The 27362-nt window shown below is 35.7% G+C and overlaps 1 protein-coding gene across 1 annotated transcript in view; it reads right to left on the bottom strand.

Moving 5' to 3' along the window:
• Positions 1-244: 244 nt before the first annotated feature.
• The window catches only part of LOC123534889 (ribosome maturation protein SBDS-like), a 29311-nt gene continuing 2193 nt past the window's right edge, over positions 245-27362 (bottom strand). Inside the window, exons 2-7 of the mRNA XM_045317349.2 lie at positions 19390-19519; positions 17899-18099; positions 16990-17074; positions 8900-8985; positions 7891-7986; positions 245-6591 (exon numbers count right to left, since the gene is read on the bottom strand). Of these exons, the coding sequence (XP_045173284.1) occupies positions 6559-6591; positions 7891-7986; positions 8900-8985; positions 16990-17074; positions 17899-18099; positions 19390-19519 (631 nt within the window). The 3' untranslated portion in view covers positions 245-6558. The remainder of the gene's footprint in view (positions 6592-7890; positions 7987-8899; positions 8986-16989; positions 17075-17898; positions 18100-19389; positions 19520-27362) is intronic.

Genomic DNA, 27362 nt, shown 5'->3' with positions numbered 1-27362 from the left:
AGCATTAAGTATAACATAATACTCACAGAGCTAATTGGGTGAGCCAGTGACAAGCAAGTTTAGAGCATTTCAATGCAGTCTTATGTTCTGCCCACAGAGCTAATTTGGTGAGCCTTATTTATAGATAAATGTAAATAAGTGAAAACAGAAGATGGAGAAATAATGTTTTATCTGGTGGATTTTTCATCTTGAATCTCAATACATTTTTTAAATATTTCCAGATGATATAAGAACAAGAACTTCATTCTGTTAAAATCTTTATTTCATACTAACATGCAACAAGTTAAAATATTATTTTATTGTACGTATAAATACATTATGCAATAATACAGCCATGTGATATAATAATTTTCATTCAAAGCTGACACATTTTTTCAACAAAAAGTGTACTTCCTTGCAATAAAATTTGTTTGTTCCTAGAAAAAAATTTCATAAAAAAGATGTTTTTTAGTGAATATTGCAAAACTTCAAAGTTTTTCCAATAAGGTGATTGAGAAGACCGACTGAACATTTATCAAACTTTTTTTAATTTTTATTCTCCACAAATCAACATCAGCAGCATTTTCATTATTATACAGTAAATAATGGCAGCATATCTTATTAACAACAAATCGTGAAATCTGGAATATACTACCATTTATTCCAGATGAAATAAACTGACAAGAGGGCCATGATGGCCCTATATCGCTCACCTGTTATCATTGCACTTGAGGACAAGAAGGCCCTCAGAAAAAATATCTAAGTCCAAAGGACAGGAACAACAAAGGGAAGAAATTTAACCAAAAACAAACAAAAAAAATTCTTACAAGGTATAGATATGTCAAAATGCACCTAAAAATTGGAAGTATCATCCATGTTGTACCACAGAAAAGTGGTCTCGATTTTTCCCTATGGCCAATAATAACAAAGTTACTAAAAATAAGCTATTTATAGTAAAGTAAAAGGGAATTAAGTAATTAAAAAAAATTTTGTAAGTGAACAAAAGAAGGATCTGCCAAATACATCTGTTGACATAAATGAAATTTCAGATCAGTATCTTCATTAGTTACGGAGATATACCCATTTTAATTTAAAATAAAGGGAGGTAATTTGACATAAAATCAGTCCATAGTTATCTACCCTGATTGTCTCAGTCCAACTAATAACAGTAATGAAACTTCAAATAAGTCCTATAAGTACTTACTGATATAAATCCATTTTGATTACAATCAGGGGAGGTAATCAGATATAAAACAACTCTGGAACCTACGATTGGATCCGATTTGTCATGGAATCCAAGATTTATTGTTGTTGAAGATATTTTGGAAGTTTGTATCAAATAAAACCAAAAATGAAGTCTCTAGATGGCTGCAAAAGCCAAAATAGCCAATTTTGGACCTTTAAGGGGCCATAACTCTAGATCCCATGAAGGAATCTGGCAAGTTCAAGAAAGGAAGCAAGATCTTGTGATGATACAAGTTGTGTGCAAGTTTGGTTAAAATCAAATCATAAATGAAGCTTCTATTGTGCAGACAAGGTCAAAATAGCTAATTCTGGCCCTTTCAGGGGCCATAACTCTGGAACCCATAATGGAATCTAGACAGTTCAAGAAAGGAACCAAGATCTTATGGTGATACAAGTTGTGTGCAAGTTTGATAAAATTCAAATCATAAATAAAGCTGCTATTGTGCAGACAAGGTCAAAATATCTAATTCTGGCCTTTTCAAAGGCCATAACTCTGGAACCCATAAAGGAATCTGGACAGTTCAAAAAAGGAACCAAGATCTTATGGTAATACAGGTTGTGTGCAAGTTTGGTAAAATTCAAATCATAAATAAAGCTGCTATTGTGCAGACAAGGTCAAAATAGCTAATTTTGGCCCTTTCAGGGGCCATAACTCTGGAACCCATAATGGGATCTGGCTGGTTAAAGAAAGGAACCAAGATCTTATGGTGACACAAGTTTTGTGCAAGTTTGATTAAATTCAAATCATAAATGAAGCTGCTATTGTGCAGACAAGGTCAAAATAGCTAATTTTGGCCCTTTCAGGGGCCATAAATCTGGAACCCATAATGGGATCTAGCCAGTTCAAGAAAGGAATCAAGATCTTATGGTGATACAAGTTGTGTGCAAGTTTGGTTAAAATAAAATCATAAATGAAACCACTATCGTGCAGACACGAAATTGTTGACGCACGCACGGACGGACGGACACACGGACTGACGACGGACGAAGGGTGATCACAAAAGCTCACCTTGTCACTATGTGACAGGTGAGCTAAAAATGCAAACAAAAACAAGCTTCATCATTTCAAACTAGAACTGTCACAGGAGTGACAAAAAATACCCCAACAATACGGCCTTGTCAAAGAAATATGGCAAATTTAAGTTGGAAAGGGGCCATAACTACGTCAAAAAAATTGTGGTTTGTAGCCAAACTCGAACTTTACCTTTATGATGTTATACCAGTGTACCAAAAATAATTTAAATCTGTCGAGCCTTTCATGAGTTATTGTCTGGAAACCATGAGTTTGGCAAATTTTAAGTTGGAAAGGGGCCATAACTATGTCAAAAAAATTGTAGTTTGTAGCCAAAGTCAACTTGACCTGTATTTTATGATGTTACACCAGTGTACCAAAAATTATTTAAATCTGTCAAGCCTTTCATGAGTTATTGTCCGGAAACCAGGAGTTTGGCAAATTCTAAGTCGGAAAGGGGCCATAACTATGTCAAAAAATGGTGGTTTGTAGCCAAATTTGACCTGTATTTTATGATGTTACACCTGTGTACCAAAAATTATTTAAATCTGTCAGGCCTTTCATAAGTTATTGTCCGGAAACCATGAAATTTTGACAAAACGTTGACTGGTACTAAAACTGAACCAATTTCCAAGTCCAAAAAGGCTCATAATTCAGCCAAAATAGTTGACAGAGTTATGTACTCTTGCCTACAGATGGAAATCATGATGATAAGCAAGTGATCAAAGTTTCAAAGCCACATGTCAAATAGTTTTGACAAAACATGGACTGGTACGAAAACTGAACCAATTTCCAAGTTCATAAAGGGCCAAAATAGTTGACAGAGTTATGTACTCTTGCCTACAGATGGAAATCATGATGATAAACAAGTGTTCAAAGTTTCAAAGCCACATGTCAAATAGTTTGACAAAACGTGGACTTGTACGTAAATTGTACCAATTTCCAAGTCCAAAAAGGGCCATAATTCAGCCAAAATAGTTGACAGAATTATGTACTTTTGCCTACAGATAGAGACTTGTAACAAACAAGTGATAAAAGTCCAAAAAGGCTCATAATTCAGCCAAAAAAGTTGACAGAGTTATGTACTCTTGCCTACAGATGGAAATCATGATGATAAGCAAGTGGCCACATGTCAAATAGTTTTGACAAAACATGGACTGGTACGAAAACTGAACCAATTTCCAAGTCCAAAAAGGGCCAAAATAGTTGACAGAGTGATGTACTCTTGCCTACAGATGGAAATCATGATGATAAACAAGTGTTCAAAGTTTCAAAGCCACATGTCAAATAGTTTTGACAAAACGTGGACTTGTACATAAATTGTACCAATTTCCAAGTCCAAAAAGGGCCATAATTCAGCCAAAATAGTTGACAGAGTTATGTACACTTGCCTACAGATAGAGACTGTTGTAATAAACAAGTGATAGTTTCAAAGCCATATGTCGAACAGTTTAAACAAAATATGAACTAGTACGAAAAACTTAAAACAAGATTTTTAAGTTAAAAGGGGCCATAATTCAGCCAAATCCTTGATGGAGTTATGTACTCTTGCCTAAAACTGGACATGGTGATGGTTCACAAGTGTTGAAAGTTTCAAAGCTTTATACGAAAAAACTTAACCAAGGTGTGACGCCAACGCCGTGGTGAGTAGGAGGATAGCTCTACTTATTCTTCGAATAGTTGAGCTAAAAATACTACTAAACATAACACTGAACACAACATTTTATTTCATGTCATCAGAAAGACAGAAAAATTTATACAGAAGTTCTTACACCAGATGAAACTATAACCATAAAACTCTTAAATTGAAATAATTTCTGAAATGCCAATCAGAAATTATGATTACCTCTAACAATTGTGTTTTTTCACCCAGGTGCATAAACAGCATAGCATCTGACCATACCATCGGTCTGTAGGCGCAAAAAGCAAACACTTTAAAATTTTGTAAAAAGTAGAGGTGATTACTTGATATAATTGTGCCACTTGTAAATAAACACTTAACTTTGATGGTTGACCTATAGTGGAAGTTGGAACAGAACCAGGAAAGGTTCTAAGTTGCGGCTGACTACATGTATGTTAAATGAAGACAGGATATCATGACTGAACTATAAATTGTGTCCATAGGACAGGATGCCCTTACATACTGTGCAATCCTCTATTTAGCAAGAACTATCAAAGGGCTATAACTGCAGTAAAAATATTCACAGAAAAAACTACTTCCTTTAAGGTCAACTACACATCAAGCTTGTTGATCTGTGAAAGTTTGAAGCCAATTAGGCTAACAGTGTGGGAGGAGTTGGACACAAGATATTTCTCTATATTCCATATAGCAAAAACTATCAAACGGCCATAACTGCAGTAAAAACAGTCACAGAAAAAAATCCTTTCTTTATGGTCATCTGCACATCGTGTTGATCTGTGAAAGTTTGAAACAAATGAGGTTAATAGTGTGGGAGGAGTTGGACACACAAAATTTCTGGACGTACATACGTACGGAGAGCAGCAATGGGATGAAAAGGGACGAAGTTTTCAAGGTTCTATTGTGCCTTGTTCCTTTAATTTAGCAGTAGGTGTCCGCTTTCAGTAAAAGTTTACATCTTAAAACAAATATACTAACAGTTGAAATATAGAAAAAGAAATGGAAAAGAACACCTCCCTTCCAAAGGCACATGTTTCCTTTCTGTTAGATAAAAACTAAGACAATTTAACCTGAAGAAATTCAGTTTTCTAAGCAGCAATTGCTCTAGAAGTTGCACTGTACTTGATCAAGGTGTTTTCTTAATACCACTTCGAAATGTAACAAAAGAACACCTTTACCTGACTCTTTCTCTTACTTTAGCGAGTTTCTGCAACTGATCCATTTCTACCGCATAATTATGGGTCTATGGGTAAATTACAAATATCCTCTGCATTTAAAACCTTAACACTTGAGAAACAACAACAAAAGCAATGTTAAACAGTACAAACAAAACTCTGTGTCTCGATTTCGCTTGTCTCAAAATTCTGCTCGAGTCAAAGAACTTCAACATACAAGGGATTCCTCCAAAGATTCCCGACATACCACGACTCTACTTGTGTCAAAGACAGTTCAAAGACCTGTCGATCAGATTAAGATGTTTAAGCTTAACAGTTACTTAAATATGTAATCAAAGCTGCAGGGACATATGAGTATGATAAGATCTCAGAAAACATTTATTTCAAGATAGAGAACTCGTCATATCAAAACAAAGGCAGGCGCTGGCAACAGCTTAAAACTGTAATGCAAGTCCAAGAAGTATTAATATCATATGCTTCAAAATAATTCTTTAAAAAACAAAACGTTAATTTTTGCATTTCTTTAAAACATGAAACGGAGACCTGATTTAAATGTCTGCTGGATGCAGGACAGTGGATAACAAGAGCACCACCTACGGGTGCCATTGCTCGTCTGCAAGTGATGGTCGGTATGTAAGAAAAGAGTTTCTAAGTACAAAAAGGGCCATAATTCTTACAAAATGCAGGTTAGAGTTATGGTCCTTGGCCTACATAGTCAACTAATGATGGTTAAAACGTGCGCAAAGTTTCAAAGCTGTAGCTCTTAAAGTTTTTAAGAAAAGGTGGACCTAAACAAAAATTTTAATCAAGAAACTCAAATTTTCTAAGTACAAAAAAAACCATAATTCAGACAAAATGCATATCAGAGTTATGGTATTTGGCCCACATAGTCAACTAATGATGATAAACAAGTGTGCAAAGTTAAAGCTGTAGCTGTTATAGTTTTTGAGAAAAGGTGGACCTAAACAAAAATGTTGACCAAGAAACTCAAATTTTCTAAGTACAAAAAGGGCCATAATTTTGACAAAATGCATACAAAAATGTTGACCAAGAAACTCAAATTTTCTAAGTACAAAAAGGGCCATAATTTTAACAAAATGCATATCAGAGTTATGGTTCTTGGCCTACTAAGTCATCTACTGATGACAAAGAAGAGTGCAAAGTTTAAAAGCTGTAGCTCTTATGGTGTTTAAGAAAGGTGGACCTAAACAAAAATTTTAACCAATGCCGATGACCAAGTGACAACAATACCTCATAGATTTTTTTTCAAAAATCAGATGAGCTAAAAATGGATGTAATATCTACTGTCTTCAAAGTTAAGCTCACTATCTTAATACTTAGTCGCCAGGAATTTGAGATACTGGGTTTCGACAATATATCATTGCTAAATGGCACAAGCATTATAGTCCAGTACTCTCAAAGGAAAATTTGAAAGTATTCCTTTGCTGTATATATAAGGTCTTGGGGATACAAGCCATCATGTGAGTTGGTCTCTATAGCAGTTTGGCTTATTCTAAAAACTCATCGCCTTCTTCAACATCCTACAATAGAAAAACATAATCAGACATAATTACTGACCAGCAAAAGGAAGTTATCATAACTGGCTTTATCTGGACTGTTGCTTTCAGCAAGTCTCAAGTGGGATCCAGCCTAGAAAATCCATGAGAGCCAATACAACCAAGCTACAGTTATAATTATGCTTTCATTATATACCTCCACCTATGTTTTGCTTCCATTTTAGCCAGATGTGACTATAAATTCTGAAACCAAAAACTTTTCTACCAAGTCATAAATATGAATGAAGGAAGTTCAGATCTAGACAAAATACATAACTGAATTACTGGTACCATAAAGTCCTATACAGATTTTAAATTTTGTCAATTTGTATTTATTTGTAAAACACAACCTGTAATACTGACTACTGGTATTCAAAGAGCACAATTGGGTACTCCCAAATTGTGTACTACCTTGTTACTATGCTATACAGAAGGAACAATACAGTATTCAAAGGATAACTCCACAGCTGATAAGTAAACTCTGCTGTCTCCAGTTTTATGTCACCATTTGTCCTTGAGCAAACTTAATGTACATTATATTGTATGCTCAATTAACTGGAGAACCATGTTTGCATTTCAGAATGATATGTATCAATTTTTCATGCGTGTATAATGTTTCCTATGGCAAGGAAATTCCATGCATTTTTGTTTCACTGTAAGAAGTGGTCATACAAGACCATTGATTCTCCTTGGCAATCTTGCATTTTGAGAAGACAAACCAATCCTTGTAACACTACTGAAATCTGTCTGGAAAATTACAAAGATAACCTGAAGGCATACACAAAAATTGTACAAGAATGTAGTCCTACTGAAATGTATTTGCAATGGAGGCCAGATACTGGAAATCATTTTGTATGATGGGCATGAAGCTTTGTGGTCTTGGCCAAAACAGTTACTTTGTGGCGATATATAAATTCATAGACTGAAAGTTTTGAAGGTAAAATCAACAACAATTCAATTCATTTGATGGTATTCAATTTTGTTGACTGACACAAACACAAAATCCATGACGAATTAGTCCTCCTCAAATATAAATAATTTCACAGTACGTAATACTACACCTGTAATGCACTAATACTACACCTGTAATGCGCTAATACTACACCTGTAATGCGCTAATACTACACCTGTAATGCGCTATCCAAAAACCTTATTCTCCCAAGTTGAAATTATAGTCCTGTCATTCACCAAACAACCTAACTGGCAGGAGATTTAAATTCACTGAATTTGCTTGTTTTAACATAAATACTGAAGGTTAATAAATGTACTGCATATACTGCTTACCTTTAAACTTAGCACCTCTATCTGTGCTTTTCCTTTTGTTAATTCTCTAACGAGTTCCTCTATTTCTCTAAATGACCCTGGATCTATCAGAACAACCTGCAATGGAAATGTTACCCTACTATAGTTCTGTAGAACACAGATAAATGCTCAGGAGATATTCTTAGCATATATTATTACTACATTGAGTAGGGCAGCAGCTATAAAGAAAAATGTCAAAATTATGCAGAGGAGCACTACCCCCAGATACTACAAAGATACAGGGAAAGTATTAAAGCACCCTGCACATCATCTTGATGAAGTAAAAACTTGATGTTAATTTTACGAAAAATCCAGCAGTGTAGAAGATATGGAATGGACACTACAGTTATGTCTTCATGTGGTAAATAAGTTTCCATGAAAGCGCTTCTTGTGGTTCAGATTTGTCTGTTTTGAGTTTAGCACCATTTTTCAACAGTATTTCAGTTATGTAATGGTGAACAGTTAACCAGATTATGTACAAGTACTAACCTGACCACCAAAAATAACTACCATTTTCTCAACATGAATCAGAAGTGGAGGGCAAGTGATTTCAGATACTGCTTCTTTTATCAAACTGCCATGGAGAACTGCCTCTCCCAGGGATTGGCAATTCAGTCCTTAGATCAGTGCTCCCCGTATTGAGGTAAGTGCTGCAGCACACGGCACAGACATGAAATAAAACTCTTTGACCTCCAAGTGTGGCCTTGAACCTAATTACCCAAGTCATATGTGTATCTCAATATATTAAGATGGAAAACCAAGTGTAGTATTTGGAAAATCCATTCAGCAGTTTGGACATATGCCACTGGAAAATAAAGACTAATGGTTGGATGGATCAATGTGCAAAGTCCTATACTAGCCCACATTATATACTTATTAATGGGGTGATCTGTATTTTGTTTCTGCATAGTCCTCTTTGTTAGATATTTGATCTGGGATTTATTTTCAAGCATTTTGCATGCCCTGATATCTTGGCCTAAAAAAAACATACCATCTCTAACTCATCATCAAAGTCATCTTTCTCTACTTTCTTTGCAATTTTCTTTATCTTTGTCTGCAGCTTCCTTCCTTCTTTTCCTAAAAAAACAAATCAAAAGAACTAATAACAACAGCAGTCTACTGACAGTGTTCTTGACTAATTGAAACCCTCCCTCATAATACTAATTTAAATACAAAAGCTACACCAAAATTTTCCATGTTGAAAATGAGGCATAATTTTATAAACTTTAACTCAGAAGTTATTGAACCTTGCTCTGAGCAGAGTTTGAATCAAGCTTATATTCAACACTTTCACAAAATTTCTACATCAAAAATGGAGCATAATTTTGACAAAACATAAGCCAAAGTTACGGAACATGCTCCATGAGATCATAATATGACGCTAAAGACTTGTGAGGATTTAGAAAGCATTCAGTCAAGTAGTTTGGTATTGTTCTTTGTTACGAAATCTTTTAAGCAAAACTTAAGCTATGCTGATCCTCACACCAGCAACAGAGTGACAACGAAAACTAAACTTATAGATTTCAAATAATTAAGTTAGTTCTGCATGTTTGATAAACTGGAAGTAATGGCGTAACGTCACTTATCCGGAAAATGTAAAATGAAGCCTGCATTTGGCATGCTGTAATGAAAATCAGCTTATGAATTAATGGCAACAGGTGAGTAAATTTATTACAACAGCGTTGTAAACATCCTTCTAGAGTTAAAATATGTGTTAAAACATCTGACACATTTCATAATTTCAAAAAATGCCATAAGATCAGCTCGAAATGCACTGATTTCTTTTATCATTGGCAAATATTTTGAAAACAAGCATGCAGACTTATACATTTTATTTCACAATATCATAGGCTATATGTTTATTAATGACTGTAAGAAGTTTCATTAAAATCTACAGCGGAGAAAAAATTCCATTCTCAAAATTGTGACTCCAGTTATAACAAGAGGACCATGATGGTCCAGAATCGCTCACCTATCCCCACTTGACCCAGTGCTGAACTGAGTATGACGTCGTTATTTCTATTATTTGACACTGTGACCTAGTTTTTTAGCACTCGTGGCCTAGTTATCATCAAGATAAAAAATTCTGACCAATTTTCATGAAGATCCATTGAAAAATATGACCTCTAGAGAGGTCACAAGGTTTTTCTATTATTTGACCTAATGACCTAGTTTTTGAAGGCACGTGACCCACTTTTGAACTTGACCTAGATATCATCAAGGTGAACATTCTCACCAATTTTCATGAAGATCTCATGAAAAATATGGCCTCTAGAGAGGTCACAAGGTTTTTCTATTTTTCGACCTACTGACCTAGTTTTTGACCGCACATGACCCAGTTAGGAACTTGACCTTAGTATCATCAAGCTGAACATTCTCACCAATTTTCATGATGATCCATTGAAAAATATGGCCTCTAGAGAGGTCACAAGGTTTTTCTATTTTTAGAACTACTGACCTAGTTTTTGACCGCATGTGACCAAGTTTCGAACTTGACCTAGATATCATCAAGATGAACATTCTGAGCAATTTTCATGAAGATCTCTTGAAAACTATGGCCTCTAGAGAGGTCACAAGGATTTTCTATTTTTAGACCTAATGACCTAGTTTTTGAAGGCACGTGACCCACTTTTGAACTTGATCTATATATCATCAAGGTGAACATTCTCGCCAATTTTCATGAAGATCTCATGAAAAATATGGCCTCTAGAGAGGTCACAAGGTTTTTCTATTTTTAGACCTACTGACCTAGTTTTTGACCGCACATGACCCAGTTACAAACTTGACCTAGGTATCATCAAGCTGAACATTCTCACCAATTTTCATGAAGATCTCTTGAAAAATATGGCCTTTAGAGAGGTCACAAGGTTTTTCTATTTTTAGATCTACTGACCTAGTTATTGACCGCACATGACCCAGTTTCGAACTTGACCTAGATATCATCAAGGTAAACATTCTGACTAATTTTCATAAAGATCCCATGAAAAATATGGCCTCTAGAGAGGTCACAAGGTTTTTCTATTTTCAGACCTACTGACCTAGTTTTTGACCGCATGTGACCCAGTTTCAAACTTGACCTATATATCATCAAGGTGAACATTCTGACTAATTTTCATGAAGATCTCTTGAGAAATATGGCCTCTAGAGAGGTCACAAGGTTTTTCTATTTTTAGACCTACTGACCTAGTTTTTGACCCCACATGACCCAGTTTTGAACTTGACCTAGATATCATCAAGGTGAACATTCTCACCAATTTTCATGAAGATCCATTGAGAAATATGGCCTCTAGAGAGGTCACAATGTTTTTCTATTTTTAGACCTACTGACCTAGTTTTTGACCCCACATGACCCAGTTTCAAACTTGATCTAGATATCATCAAGGTGAACATTCTGAATAATTTTCATGAAGATCTCATGAAAAATATGGCCTCTAGAGAGGTCACAAGGTTTTTATATTTTTAGACCTACTGACCTAGTTTTTGACCGCACATGACCCAGTTTCGAACTTGACCTAGATATCATCAAGATGAACATTCTGACCAACTTTCATAAAGATCCCATGAAAAATGTGACCTCTAGAGTGGTCACAAGCAAAAGTTTATGCACGCACGCACGCATGGACGGACGGACGCACGGACGGACGACGGACGCCACGCGATCACAAAAGCTCACCTTGTCACTTTGTGACAGGTGAGCTAAAAACTTGTGTAATGTTAGTCAAGCAAAAAATCAAGAACATGACCCTGTGTTTTTTCTTTTCCCGAGTTTCGAAGTAAATCCTGAAGTTTGAAAAATCAGGGTTTAATCAAATTCTACTTGCAGAAAAAAGTTTGATCCAAACTGGCAGAACTACATTAAGCTATATCTTATATAAACAGAAACTGCTAAAACTTAAGTTGCTGATACAAGTTAATTTGTTTGAGAAATCTTTGATTACTTGGTAAAGGGCATCAAACTGTTTTTCAACAACAGAATTTCACTGATATAATTGTAGTCATGTCACTGTGGATTCCCGGATAGTATCAGTCTGTATTCCATATTAAAGTAGCTGACAACTGTATAAAACAGAAAATAGTTACGTTCTGTTTTGTTAGCTCACAAGGTGAGCTTTTGTGATCACCCTTGTCCGTCCGTGCGTCCGTCTGTCAACAATTTCTTGTCTGCATGATAGAGGATTCATTTATGATTTTATTTTAACCAAACTTGCACACAACTTGTATCACCAGAAGATCTTGGTTCCTTTCTTGAACTGGCCAGATCCCATTATGGGTTCCAGAGTTATGGCCCCTGAAAGGATCAAAATTAGCTGTTTTGACTTTGTCTGCATAATAGAAGCTTCATTTATGATTTGAATTTAATCAAACTTGCACAATACTTGTGTCACCATAAGATCTCGGTTCCTTTCTTGAACTGGTCAGATCCCTTTATGGGTTCCAGAGTTATGGCCCCTGAAAGGGCCAAAATTAGCAATTTTGACCTTGTCTGCACAATAGCAGCTTCATTTATGATTTTATTTTTAACCGAACTTGCACACAACTTGTATCACCATAAGATCTTGGTTCCTTTGTTGAACGGGCCAGATTCCATTATGGATTCTAGAGTTAAGGCCCCTTAAAGGTCCAAAATTTGCTATTTTGGCTTTTGCAGCCATATAGAAACTTCATTTATGGTTTGATTTGATACAAACTTCCAAATTATCTTCAACAACAATAAATCTTGGATTCCATGACGAATCTGTCTGATCCAATCATAGGTTCAAGAGTTATTTCATATCTGATTACCTCCCCTGATTGTTATCAAAATGGATTTATATCAGTAAGTACTTATAGGACTTACTTGAAATTTCATTATTGTCATTAGTTGGACAGAGACAATCAGGGTAGATAATTAAGGACTGATTTTATGTCAAATTACCTCCCTTTATTTCAAAGTAAAATGGGTATATCTCCGTATCTAATGAAGATACTGATCTGAAATTTCATTCATGTCAACAGATGGACTTGGACAATCAGTGAAGATACATACTGACTGAATTTATGATAAATTATCTCCCTTTATTTTTTATCTAAATGAATACACCTTTGCAACTTCTAATGAGATTGGTTTTAAACATTATTTATGTCTTCTTTCATATTAGATTGGCCCTGAATAGGTCAAAAGCGAATGTTATAAGAAAATGTTTATACCGATGATATTTAATGTGTATGCCTTGTGCTCTAAACTTGATCATATCATTTTGAGCAATGGTACTCAGGTGAGCGACACAGAGCCATCATGTCCCTCTTGTATTAGTTAGTGCCTTTTTTCAACAGTTTTTCAGTATATATGTTATGTCTGTCGGTTAACATTATCAGTGTGCCTTGATTACATCTCCAGGCAACTTGCTCTCTACATACTTCCACACATGGATCAGAAGTGGAGACAAAGGACTATTTTGGGGCTTCATTTTCTGTCAAATCATCTCTGCCAGGAATCCCCCTTGTCCACTTACTGATTCCCTAGTATACACAGAGCTAACCAGGCAGGTGATTTGCAGTGACTTTGAACAGTATATGAGCCGTGCCATGAGAAAACCAACATAGTGGGTTTGCGACCAGCATGGATCCAGACCAGCCTGCGCATCCACGCAGTCTGGTCAGGCTCCATGCTGTTCGCTTTTAAGGTAGTTCTGCACGTTTGAAAAACTGGAAGTGATGGCGTAACGTCATTTTTTCGGAAAACGTAGAATAAAGCCTGGATTTGGCGTACGGAAATGAAAATCAATTTATGAATTAATCGAAACTTGTGAGTTAATTTGTTATAATGGCACTGTTGCTATATTTCTAAAGTCAAAATATGATATTACAAGAGATCACAGAGTGATCTTGGCGCCCACCAATGTGCCATTTTTGAGTGTTCCAAATTTCAAGACTTACTGACTACCTCAAGGTCTAATTTCATTTCCGTACACAACACTGTGCATGTGGTCCAAATTCAAAAGCTGTAGCTTGAGAAATGTGAAAGTAGGTCACCAGGTCAATGTCAAGGTCAAAGTTTGTTTCAGTACACAATCCTATGCATGTGGTCTAAATTTGAAGCCTGTAGCTACAGAAATGTGAAAGTAGGTCACTAGGTCAATCTTAAGGTCAAAGTTCATTTTGGTACACAAAACTATGCAAGTGGTCCAAATTTGAAGGCTGTAGCTTGAGAAATGTAAAAGTAGGTCACTAGGTCAAAATCGAGGTCAAATTCTATTTCGGAATACAAAACTATGCATGTGGTCCAAATTTGAAGCATGTACATTCAAAAATGTGAAAGTAGGTCACTAGGTCAATGTAAAGGTCAAAGTTCATTTCGGTACACAAAACTATGCATGTGGTCCAAATTTGAAGGCTATAGCTTGAGAAATGTGAAAGTAGGTCACTAGGTCAAAATCATGGTCAAGTTTTATTTCAGAATACAAAACTATGCATGTGGTCCAAATTTGAAGCCTGTACCTTAAAAATGTGAAAGTAGGTCACTAGGTCAATGTAAACGTCAAAGTTTGTTTCGGTACACAAAACTATGCAAGTGGTCCAAATTTGAAGGCTGTAGCTTGAGAAATGTAAAAATAGGTCACTAGGTCAAAATCAAGGTCAAATTTTATTTCAGAATACAAAACTATGCATGTGGTCCAAATTTGAAGCCTGTACCTTAAAAATGTGAAAGTAGGTCACTAGGTCAATGTAAAGGTCAAAGTTCATTTCGGTACACAAAACTATGCCAGTGGTCCAAATTTGAAGGCTGTAGCTTGAGAAATGTAAAAGTAGGTCACTAGGTCAAAATCATGGTCAAATTTTATTTCGGAATACAAAACTATGCATGTGGTCCAAATTTGAAGCCTGTACCTTAAAAATGTGAAAGTAGGTCACTAGGTCAATGTGAAGGTCAAAGTTTTTTCGGCACACAAAACTATGCATGTGGTCCAAATTTGAAGGCTGTAGCTTGAGAAATGTGAAAGTAGGTCACTAGGGCAAAATCAATGTCAAATTTCATTTTGAAACATGGAACTACGCATATTGTCCAAATTTGACGCCTGTACCTTCAAAAATGTGAAAGTAGGTCACTAGGTCAAAATCAAGGTCAAAGTTTTTTCCAGTGCACAAAACTATGTATGTGGTCCAAATTTGAAGGCTGTAGCTACAGAAATGTGAAAGTAGGTCACTAGGTCAAAATCAAGGTCAACTCATGCCAAGGTTCATCTTGCCACTCAAAAATATACAAGTGGTCCAAATTTGAAGGCTGTAGCTACAGAAATGTGAAAGTAGGACACTAGGTCAATATCAAGGTCAACTCGTGTCAAGGTTCATCTTGCCACTCAAAAATATACATGTGGTCCAAATTTGAATGTTTTAGTTATTGACAAGAACATTTTAAAAGCTTTTCCCTATATAAGTCTATATGAACCATGTGACCCCCGGGCGGGGCCATTTTTGACCCTAGGGCGATAATTTGAACAAACTTGGTAGAGAACCACTAGATGATGCTACATTACAAGTATCAAAGCCTTAGGCTTTGTGGTTTGGACAAGAAGATTTTCAAAGTTTTTCCTTATGTAAGTCTATGTTAACCATATGACCCCCAGGGCGGGGCCATATTTGACCCTAGGGGTATAATATGAACAATCTTAGTTGAAGACCACTAGATGATGTCACATACAAAATATCAAAGCCCTAGGCCCTGTGGTTTTGGACAAGGGGTTACTCAAAGTTTTTCCCTATATAAGTCATTATAAACTATGTGACCCCCAGGGCGGGGCCATATTTGACCCCAGAGAAATAATTTGAATCATCTTGGTAGAGGACCACTAGATGATGCTTCATACCAAATATCAAAGCCCTAGGCTCTGTGGTTTTGGATAAGAAGGTTTTCAAAGTTTTTCCCTATATAAATCTATGTAAAATATAGAAATAAACAAAGGGCCATAACTCACTCATAAATTGTTGAACCAGTCTGATTTTCAGGGGGACACAACTAGGGTACCAATACATCATTCTGACAAAGTTTGGTCAAAATCCCCCCAGTAGTTTCTGAGGAGATGCGATAACGAGAAATTGTTAACGGACAGACGGACTGACGGACGGACGGACGGAATGACGGACGGACGGACCAAGGACGCAGAGTGATTTTAATAGCCCACCATCTGATGATGGTGGGCTAAAAACATACGGCACGTTAAAAAATTCCAAGTATGTCTTAAAATTAACGTGAAATGTCCAGTTCCCTTTAATCATGGTCAAATATCTCAAAAATAAGCACACGGATCTATACATTTTATTTCACCAATTTATAGGCCAATTGTTTATTTACAACTGTGAGAAGTTTCATAAAAATCTACATTGTAGAAAAAAATCTGTTCGCGAAAATGTTATGAAAGTTTTGATTTTCCCATAGACTCCCATTATGAAATATTGCGTGAGGTCCAAATTTTTCAAACCAGCCTAGCAAAAAATCAAGCACACGACCCTATCTTTTTTATTTGCTGAATTTTCTAGGTATATTCTGAAGTTTTGAAAAATTGGAGTTTAATCAAATTCTACATTGTAGAAAAAAGTTTGATCCAAATGTGCAGAACTACCTTAAAGCCTATTGGAATTGGAGAAACTGTTAAATGTTATGAAAGTTTTGATTTTCCCATAGACTCCCATTATGAAATATTGCGTGAGGTCCAAATTTTTCAAACCAGCCTAGCAAAAAATCAAGCACACGACCCTATCTTTTTTATTTGCTGAATTTTCTAGGTATATTCTGAAGTTTTGAAAAATTGGAGTTTAATCAAATTCTACATTGTAGAAAAAAGTTTGATCCAAACGTGCAGAACTACCTTAAAGCCTATTGGAATTGGAGAAACTGTTAGCGAACAGCATGGATCCTGACCAGACTGCGCGGATGCGCAGGCTGGTCTGGATCCATGCTGGTCGCAAAGCCACTATGTTGGTTTTCTCATGGCACGGCTCATATGTCTACTTATTTGCTGTACTAAAGACGGTCAAAACCACAGTAAACATTTACAAAGCTACAGGAGTGGCTGTAACTAGGTATTGCAAATTTTCAGCATTTACCTGGAATAGTGAGTTTCAGTCTCATATATGCTCTCTGTATTTTGATTGTCTCTTTCTCTGTGAATTGTTTTATCACATCCAATGCCTAAAAAATGTAAAACCATCTGTTATCCATACAACAAGGCCATTGCATTTAGGGTATAACACTTTCACTAAAAGCAAGCAAACACAACAGCAACACCAACCTACCATCTACCAAAATCTACACTTATATAATTAATAAATTTTTTTCAAGACACCTTTTTAATCCCATAACTTAAATTCCTATCTCCTGCAAAACTGTAAATTGTATTTTAAAAAGCACATACAACTGCCAGTTGAAACATCAAAAATATTGTGCATCTGTTTAAAGGTATACTAGACCAAAATTTCATATTTGAAAAAAAAATATGAAGAAATACTATGTTCAGTTTATGTAAACATAAAATTAACAAGTTTATGTGCATTAACAGTACTAAGGTTAAAATGTTACATGCTGTATACATGTACAGTACAACCTCTCCAGAGTGGCCCTCTCTTAAGCAAAAACCTCTCTGTAACAACATCAAAATTTCCCTAAGCTGAAATATACTACAAAATTTACCTCTCCAGAACAACAACCTCTACATATCAGTCAATATTTGTATCTCCCAAAGGGTGTTGCTCTACAGAGGTTGCACTGTATAACTGAACACAGTATAAATGTGTATACCACAAAAAATAAAGCTTTTATAAACAATTCACTGCTACTGCATGACAATTAATTATGAATGTAGCTATACACAATTAACTTACATATTTTGTAAAATTGAAATATATTAGAGGAGGATTTTCTACTTTTGCAGTAAATATCTAAATATAAAATATTTTAGTGAAAGATAGCCATTGGATATCTTTAATATGAAAGCAAAGAAAGGGAGAAAACTCTACCTGTTGTTTAGTGTTTCTGGTAGGCTTGACTGAGAAATGCAGATCTTTCATAGCTTTCTCGATCATTGTTACAGTGTACGGTCTGTTTGTGTCGGGGTTTACACACTTGTCTGCTACAATTGTGGCAATATCTCTAAACATGGACTCTAGCTGAGCATGTCTCTCCTTTTCTGATACTTGTAGCTCACCTTTAGCTAAAATCTAGAAAAAAAAATCTGTTCATGGTAATTTAAGTCAAAGCGACAATGATGGTTGGCTGCAATAGGAATCATCTACTTGGCATGTCCAATCATTCCACAAAATTTCAACATTCTGGGCTTAGTGGTTCTCAAGTCATGAATTGGAAACTGTTTTCCATGTTCAGGCCCCTGTGACCTTGACCTTTGACCGAGTGACCCCAAAATCAGTAGGGGTCATCTACTCTGCATGTCCAATCATCCTATGCAGTTTCAACATTCTGGGTCAAGTGGTTCTCAAGTTATTGACTGAAAAGAATTTTCTATGTTCAGCCCCCTGTGACCTTGAATTTTGATGGTGTGACCCCAAAAACAATAGTGGTCATCTACTCTGTAACTCCTATCACCCTATGAAAATTGAAGGTTCTAGGTCAAATGTTTCTCAAGTTATTGACTGGAAATGGATTTCCATGTTCTGTTTGTTGCGACCTTGACCTTTTATAGAGTAACCCCAAAAACAATAGGTGTCATCTACTCTGTAAGTCTTATCATCCTATGAAGTTTCAACATTCTGGGTCAAGTGGTTCTCAAGTTACTGACCGGAAATGGATTTCCATGTTCTGTTTGCTGCGACCTTGACCTTTAATAGAGTGACCCCAAAATCAATAGGGGTCATCTACTCTGCATGTTCAATCATCCTATGAAGTTTCAACATTCTGGGTCAAGTGGTTCTCAAGTTACTGACCAGAAATGTTTTTCCATGTTCAGGCCCCTGTGACCTTGACCTTTGATGGAGTGACCCCAAAAACAATAGGGGTCATCTACTCTGCATGTCCAATCATCCTATGAAGTTTCAACATTCTGGGTCAAGTGGTTCTCAAGTTATAGATCGGAAATGGTTTTCCATGTTCAGGCCCCTGTGACCTTGACCTTTATTAGAGTGACCCCAAAATCAATAGGCGTCATCTACTCAGCATGACCAATCATCCTATGAAGTTTTAACATTCTGGGTCAAGTGGTTCTCAAGTTATTGATTGGAAACGGTTTTCCAATTTCAGGCCCCTGTGACCCTGACCTTTGACCCCAAAAACAATAGGGGTCGTCTACTCCATAAGCCCTGCCACCCTATGAAGTCTGAAGGTTCTAGGTCAAATGGCTCTCCACTTATTGATTGGAAATGAAGTGTGATGTACGGACGGACAGATGCACGGACAGGGCAAAAACGATATGTCTCCCCCAGAATTCTTTAATAAAGCCCTTGAAGAGGTTTAATCACAGAATAATGAGTATTGTTAGAAACATTAAAGTATATTACCTCTAAACAAATTTCTGACTGATTATCTTTTCCAAATATTTTCTTTAAGTCCCCAGCTTTAGCCACCTCTCCTTTAGAAACATTTGTGAAAACTGTATGTGTTTGCAACACCTCATCGATATCTGTCTCTCTGAAAAAACAATTTTGTGGTTAATACTTGCATGTCTTACAATGTAATGTCTTATTAATTTAAGCAAACTGACAGTGTATTTATTACATATATATTAGAGCTAAACCTGAAGTTCCAATACCCTGCAGAATTTTAAAGCATTCAGACAGCTGCCACCATACTGCTTTGCAGCGCCGATAGCTCTTCTATCAAAACTTTTTTAGTCTTAGACGAAATAACTTTTAAATCAATCTGGATTCAATCTGTCGTGAAGTTGTGAAGGTGTTCAGAAAAAGAATACAGTAATTCATACTGTGCATGTTTTGTTGACCACTTATTAATACACCATGATGCATCGACAATATCTGCAACATTTGAAGACTTCCCATGTCTAGAACTCTAAAATACAGCCTATCCTAAATACTAAGACTAGCGAAGAATTGAATTGTCTCTGATATTACTATGATGACCACCTTTTCTGACATGATGGATGAAATGATACACATGTATTATACTGTATTTAAAAATTATTTTTGAGTGTGTAAATCTTCTAAAGGAATGTCATATTGGTTAGTAGTGTGAAAAAATACACAGATTATTTTTATTTTATCATATACTGATGAGTTGAAATTTGTGCATTTGATGGACTCGGTGTTGTTCAGGTTTCTTCACAAAGGACTTCTCAAGAAATCATTTAGAAGAATTTTACACAGAGAATAAACTGTTGGCTATAAAATTGAATATTTCAATTCAAAAGATTCTTACCGGCATCCCTAAAGAGCTTTAGAAATTAAGCTGAAATATGTGTAAAAAAGCCCTAGACTGTAACGGGGTTAGGTACAAAAAGGGGTTTTCGCAAATTTCGGCCAACAGTGTTTTTCTCTGTGTAAAATTCTAGTGAATATTTGTAAAAATCTTTTTTCTTTTGAAAAAAAAAAAAAAAAAATTGTTCATGTAAATGGTTATTTGTCATGCTCTCATAACATAGGTCAAACCATGGCAGTGTTTTTTGGGCCAAAAATTTAGCTCCATTTTTCCTTCCAAATATATCAGTAGTCAGTGTCTAGCATCCTACGATATTAATATTGAAGTTCCGAATTCTACATACATAGAAATTTTCACTTGGATTACTAATATCCATCAAAAGAACATAGTAATTAAATTATTTACACTATAATATAAGTCTTCATTCCAAACATTCACTATTTCACAATACAAGCTTTTAAAAATTTAAGCATTTATAATTAATGATAGGTTCCTATAGTCATAACTATATAAAATAAATTATCATGATTTATGTAAAAACTGTCATTACAATATATACTGAACCATTATGACTAATATAATTTACAGATATTATTCAATTATGTTTTTATTATCATCTTTGTGCTGTAGTATACAGTCTTTCGTTTAGAATATCTGCCAAAATTACACGGGTTAAAATTTAATTCAGTCTAAAATTCGTAACAAACTAATATTGCTGAATTAAGGATTATCATTTTAACCCTTAACATGCTGAACACAACTGGTTCTGCCTTTGCGACCAGTGTAGATCATGATCAGCCTGCACATCCGTGCAGTCTGATCATGATCTGCATTGTTCGCTATTCAGTCAGTATCTTTTTGGTAAGCACCCTTTTTAACAGTTAATGGTACTGTCCAAATTGGAAGATGGACAAGTTCATTATAGAAATTTAGCAGGGTAAGGGTTAATAGGCAAATGATTTTGAACATAAACATCTGAAAAAGGATCCGCCATACCAGATACTATGCCCCAACGATAACTTGATATTTACAAACATGACTATAAATAGATTAAAATGGAACATAGGGAATTCAACATTTTTCTAACACGTTACAATCTAAATATTTCTAGATTTTGTACCAATTGCAAATTAGCTCAGTGGTAAAGCATGCAGTCCATGTTAAACAGATCTTTTGCCGTGTGGGTTCGAAACTCAGCATCGACAATAACTTTTTATTTCTCATAAACATGTAGATTCCTTCATAAACTATGTGTCAACACAACAGAGAAGTATCTTAAGCCGATATCATGTCAGATCAGAAAAGTTTAGCATTATATTAAAGATGATATTGACTAAATGCATGCATTTAAGCCATGCAAATAATAAACATACTGTTTTGTTATATAAAGGCATACATACAAATACAAACCATCAAAGAAAAAAACAAACAAGAGCTGTCGGATGACAGCGCGCTCGACTATTCGAAGAATTGATTGAAGAATGGGGTCAAAATATTTCCATAGATTTTCAGACAAAAAAAAACAATGGATTAAACAAATTTTTTTCCTGTATTTGTGGATTTCGATTAGTCTTGCACTAAGTGGCAATGTGTGACCATGATGGCAAATGTGTTATAAAGTTATATGTTAGGCAAACACAGACTTGTATGAAAAGTTTAACTAATTTCCAAGTCCAAAAAGGGTCATAATTCAGTCAAAATAGTTGACAGAGTTATGTACACTTGCCTACAGATGGAAATCATGTTGAAATTACTATGTGTTATCATTTCAATAGCCACAGTTCACATATTTTGACAAAAATGTCAAATCAAAAAGGGCCATAATTCAGCCAAAATAAGTTGTCAAGAGATTATGTACTCTTGCCTGCAATGGAAATCATTAATATAAACAAGTTTTAAAGTTTATTTAAAGCATATTCAAATAACTTGACAAAACATGGACATATACGAAAAACTGAACCAATTTCAAGTTCAAAAGGGCCATATTCAGCCAAAAAAGATGACAGAGTTTGTACTCTTGTGCTATTGATAGAGAGTATAATACTGAACAAGATATAAAATTTCAAAGCCATATTCTACAAACACTTTACAAAAATTATAACTGGTACGAAAATCTTAACCAAGATTCTAAGTCGACAGGGGCCATATTCAGCCAAATGATTGATGGAGTTATGTACTCTTGCCTACAATCGAGTATGGTGATGGTAAACAATGTTGAAGTTTCAAAGCTTATTCAAAGACTTTGTCAAAATGTAGACGGGGTACGGAAAAACTAACCAAGATTTCTAAGTAAAAAGAAGGGCAATAATTCAACCAAATGCTGATGGAGTTTGTACTCTTGCCTACAACTGAAATGGTGATGGTATAACAAGTGTTGAAAGTTTCAAAGCTTTATCTCAAAAGACTTTGCCAAAATATGAACTGGTACGAAAAACTTAACAAGATTTTCTAAGTCAAAAGGGGCCATAAATTCAGTCAAATGCTTTACGAGTTATTTACTCTTGCCTAGAACTGGAAATGGTGATGGTAAACAAGTGTTGAAAGTTTTAAAGCTTATCTCAAAAGACTTTGTCAAAATGATGGATGTACGAAAAACTTAACCAGGGTGTGACGCCGACGCCGACGCGTTGTATGAGTAGGATAGCTCTACTATTCTTCGAATAGTCGAGCTAAAAATACGGAAGTAAAAATGAAAACGAAAAGAAAAAAAAAACACAAACAGACAAAAATTGAAAACAAGCTCACGAAGATTCGAACCCACAAAATGATTTGCTTATATTCAGTTGCTATCTGCGTTTTACCTGACTGAGCTATGTTTCCATATAATCATAGTATATTTAAGATGAAAGAAATACTAATATTTACTTAGAAGGTAATGTGTAAGCATTATGGGTTGGTATTTCATCGGTTATCATGAAATAGAATCATCCTTGCGTTTCGGCGGGAACCTTGTTATCGTTGGGGATTAGTACTGCTATTACTAAAACACCACTTCTTTAATTTTTATGGAACAAGGGAGGTCTACCTTTTAGGTAGCACCTAATTTCATATTAGTAAAAAAATGTAAAATGTCAGAATACTGAATGTTGAAGGTAAAATGACATCTTTTTTCCTGTATAATTCACGTTACAGGGTGAAAGAAATGTGCAGTCAGTCCTGGGCTAGAACCTAGGACCCCTTGCTTACAGGGTGAGTGATCTACCTACTGAGCTACTGAGCTAACTGGATGCTTGACACATATTGATTGATTGATTTATTTCAGTATATAAAACACATGGAATTGTACAACACAAAATTAAAACTCATTTCAAATATCACATATACAATGACTAGGAATTAAAACATATTGAAAGACAATTTAATTAATAAGAAACATTACTAATTTAAAATACCAAAAACTGCAGAAAAAAAAATGTACCAGGACATGTATTCGTATACTCAGGATGACACAAAAAAGGGGAATGTGAAACCCCTTATTTCCATTGTGGTCCTGGATGAATGATGACATGTCCTAGCAAGGCACAACAACTTGTAATAAATGGTGGTAACTTGAGCAAGTTTTCAGCAGTTTAAAAAAAATTATCACAGTAAAACAATCACAGTATAATTAGAAAAGACAAATGTAACTACAAGCTATATAGAAGGTGATTTTTTACTGAAACCTTGAACTGCTGCATGTTTGCAGAATTTTTAACATTATGTGGCAAATTATTCCAAAAAGAACAACCATTATAGCTGAATGACTTTTTACCAAATCCTTTGACTTTAGGAATGCTGAAGCATGACCCTTTACTAAACCTGGTATTGTGACTATGTACAGAACTGGCTTGAGTAAAATACTCATTCATGTAGTGGGGCAGAACCTGAATGTATTTTAAAAACGTGATTTAGAGTTATTTGTTCTACTCTTCTTGTGACAGGTAACCAGCCCAGCTGTAAGAAGTGTTCTGTATCAATATGATTTCTTTGATCAAGTCTAAGGACAAACCCTAATGATCTTGTTTTGAGTAACCTGGAGCCTATTCTTCAGACTCTGAGAAATGCCACAGTATCATACAGAGTAGGCATAGTCAAAGTGACACTGGATCAAGGACATGACTAACATTTTCTTAGTGTACAATGATAAAAACTTTTGCTTTCTGTATAGAAACCTAAGTCTTGCATTTGCTTTTTTAATGATTGATGTGACCATGGTCTCATAACTCAAACATTGATCCAATATAGCACCCAAATATTTAACAGAGTTGGTGTGCTTAATCACCGTACCATTACATACTATATAAAGATTAGCACTCTTTTTTAACCTGGGCTTTGAGCCAAATAAAATTGATTCTGTTTTTCCTAGGTGCAATGACAATTTGTTGTCAACTAACCAGTTACTAACTCGTTCAAGATCCTGGGTTATCAAACGCTCAATTTCTATTTTACAGTTGCCAGACACTAAAATGGCAGAGTCATCTGCATACAATAAGAGTTTGTTATTTACAACACCTGCCATGTCATTTACATAAATTAAAAACAGTAGAGGCCCAAGTATGGAGCCTTGAGGCACACCACATGTGATATTCGCAGATGAGAAAGAACGCCACATATGTCTATACATTGTTGTCGACCAGATAGATATGATTGAAACCATCTGATAACATCCGGACTAAAACCTACCATTTTGAGTTTGTCTAAAAGAATAGCATGGTCAACTGTATCAAACGCTTTTTGCAAATCAAGCAGAATCATGCCAACATAATTACCTTTATCTAAATTAAACCTTATATAGTCAGACAGATGTATTAAACATGTATCTGTTGAAAAAGAACTTCTAAAGCTGATTGAAACTTGTATAGTAAATTCTGTTCACTCAAATAATTTTCAAGTTGGTCATATACAATTTTTTCAAATATTTTAGAAATAATACATAAAATTGATACAGGTCTGTAGTTTCCTACTTCAGTTTTAACACTCTTTTTATATAAAGGAACAACACGTGCAGCTTTCAAATCATCTGGCACCACTCCTTGTATTATAGACAAATTAATAACATGTGTAAGTGGACAAGTAATAATAGATGCTCCATCTTTGACAAAACGTGATGAAATACCATCAAGACCTGTGGCCTTACTAACACTGAGTTTGTTCAAGTATTTCAATACTTTGTTTTCTGTATTCTCCCCTAACATGACCAAGTCCGTACCGTGACATACACCCCACAAATTGGAAATTTGTCCTCGAATTTTCCAGAGGTATATATATTGCATCGTAAGACTGACAAAATTAATGTCACAAGGTGAGAAAAATGTGCAGACAGTTTGGGACTCGAACCCAGGAGTCCCTCGAACCCAGGAGTCCCAAGACCCCTTGATTACTGAGCGGGTGTTCTACCGACTGAGCTAACAGGCTGCCTGACATATATTCTCCCCTAGCGTGACCAAGTCTGTATAGTGACATTCAACTGTTATTGTTTGGACTATATTTGAAAGTATACTCCTGTTATTTTAATTTAAAGCTCCATTCTCCCTGTATGTCTATTTTTCAAGTGTGTTATAAGCTTATGATTTTCTCAAACACTAACTGTATTGTAGTGATAGGTTAATAGGCCACTTCCAACAGCCGTGCTGTTGGGTTAACATTAGTCCAACTAATTTGACGCGATCCTAGGAGTTATTTATCTTATGGGCAATATCCCCACTCGCGTCCAACACTCGAAAGACCAAAATAGTGGAGGAAATTTCTGATGAAATTGTCATCGCTGCCGATTTGGGTTTAAATGCTGATTTTGTTGTGAATATGAGATAAATTCAAATAAAACTTACATGTATCAAAAGGGGATTCAACTCATCATTGATTATGCAAAAACAATCAAAGAACTTCCAAAATTACGAATTTTCTGGTGATTTAAACCTATGTATGTACTGTACACGTTTACCACACCTACACGGCAATATACACAAGCATTAAAACAATAACTTTACACGACTGTGTACTGTGATTTAACCTCCATTATTTTGGTCCTTCGAAGTTCTGATGGTTAGATTGCCCGTCACAATTATAAAACAAGAAGCTGCATTCAATAAACGCTTGATGCCCCCGGTGGCATCCTTGTCGATACAAAGCAACCTAAGTCCAAAACGAGGTCAAGTTCAAGGTCAAACTGAGGTCAGGTGATGTCTGAAGATGAGGAATGGTCACAGGTTACATCTGCATTAGTATCAAATCATTCTTGTAAGGGGTATTGATGCTAGATGAAACGGTCCCATTTGGTTAACCAAGAGATGGCCCATATAAAGCAACCTAAGTCCAAAATAAGGTCAAACTGAGGTCAGGTGATGTCTGAAGATGAGGAATGGTCACAGGTTACATCTGCATTAGTATCAAGTCATTCTAATAAGGGGTATTGATGCTAGACGAAACGGTCCCATTTGGTTAACCAAGAGATGGCCCATATAAAGCAACCTAAGTCCAAAATGAGGTCAAGGTCAAACTGAGGTCAGGTGATGTCTGAAGATGAGGAATGGTCACAGGTTACATCTGCATTAGTATCAAGTCATTCTAGTAAGGGGTATTGATGCTAGACGAAACGATCCCATTTGGTTAACCTCGTATGGACGGATGAACAAACAGACGGACGGACAGGACAATCACTATATGCCTCCAGCATCAGTAGATGCCGGGGGCATAATAAAACAAGAAGCTGCATTCAATAAACGCTTGATGCCCCCGGTGGCATCCTTGTCGATACAAAGCAACACAAGTCCAAAACGAGGTCAAGTTCAAGGTCAAAGTGAGGTCAGGTGATGTCTGAAGAGGAGTGGTCACAGGTTACATCTGCATTAGTATCAAGTCATTCTAATAAGGGGTACTGATGCTAGACGAAACGGTCCAATTTGGTTAACCAAGAGATGGCCCATATAAAGCAACCTAAGTCCAAAATGAGGTCAAGGTCAAACTGAGGTCAGGTGATGTCTGAAGATGAGGAATGGTCACTGGTTACATCTGCATTAGTATCAAGTCATTCTAGTAAGGGGTATTGATGCTAGACGAAACGGTCCCATTTGGTTAACCAAGAGATGGCCCATATAAAGCAACCTAAGTCCAAAATGAGGTC

The sequence above is a fragment of the Mercenaria mercenaria genome, chromosome 12 (genome assembly GCF_021730395.1).
Source record: "Mercenaria mercenaria strain notata chromosome 12, MADL_Memer_1, whole genome shotgun sequence".
Lineage (NCBI taxonomy): Eukaryota > Metazoa > Mollusca > Bivalvia > Venerida > Veneridae > Mercenaria > Mercenaria mercenaria.
The sequence above is the reverse complement of the archived record's forward strand: the minus strand, read 5'-3'. Positions and strand labels throughout refer to the sequence as shown.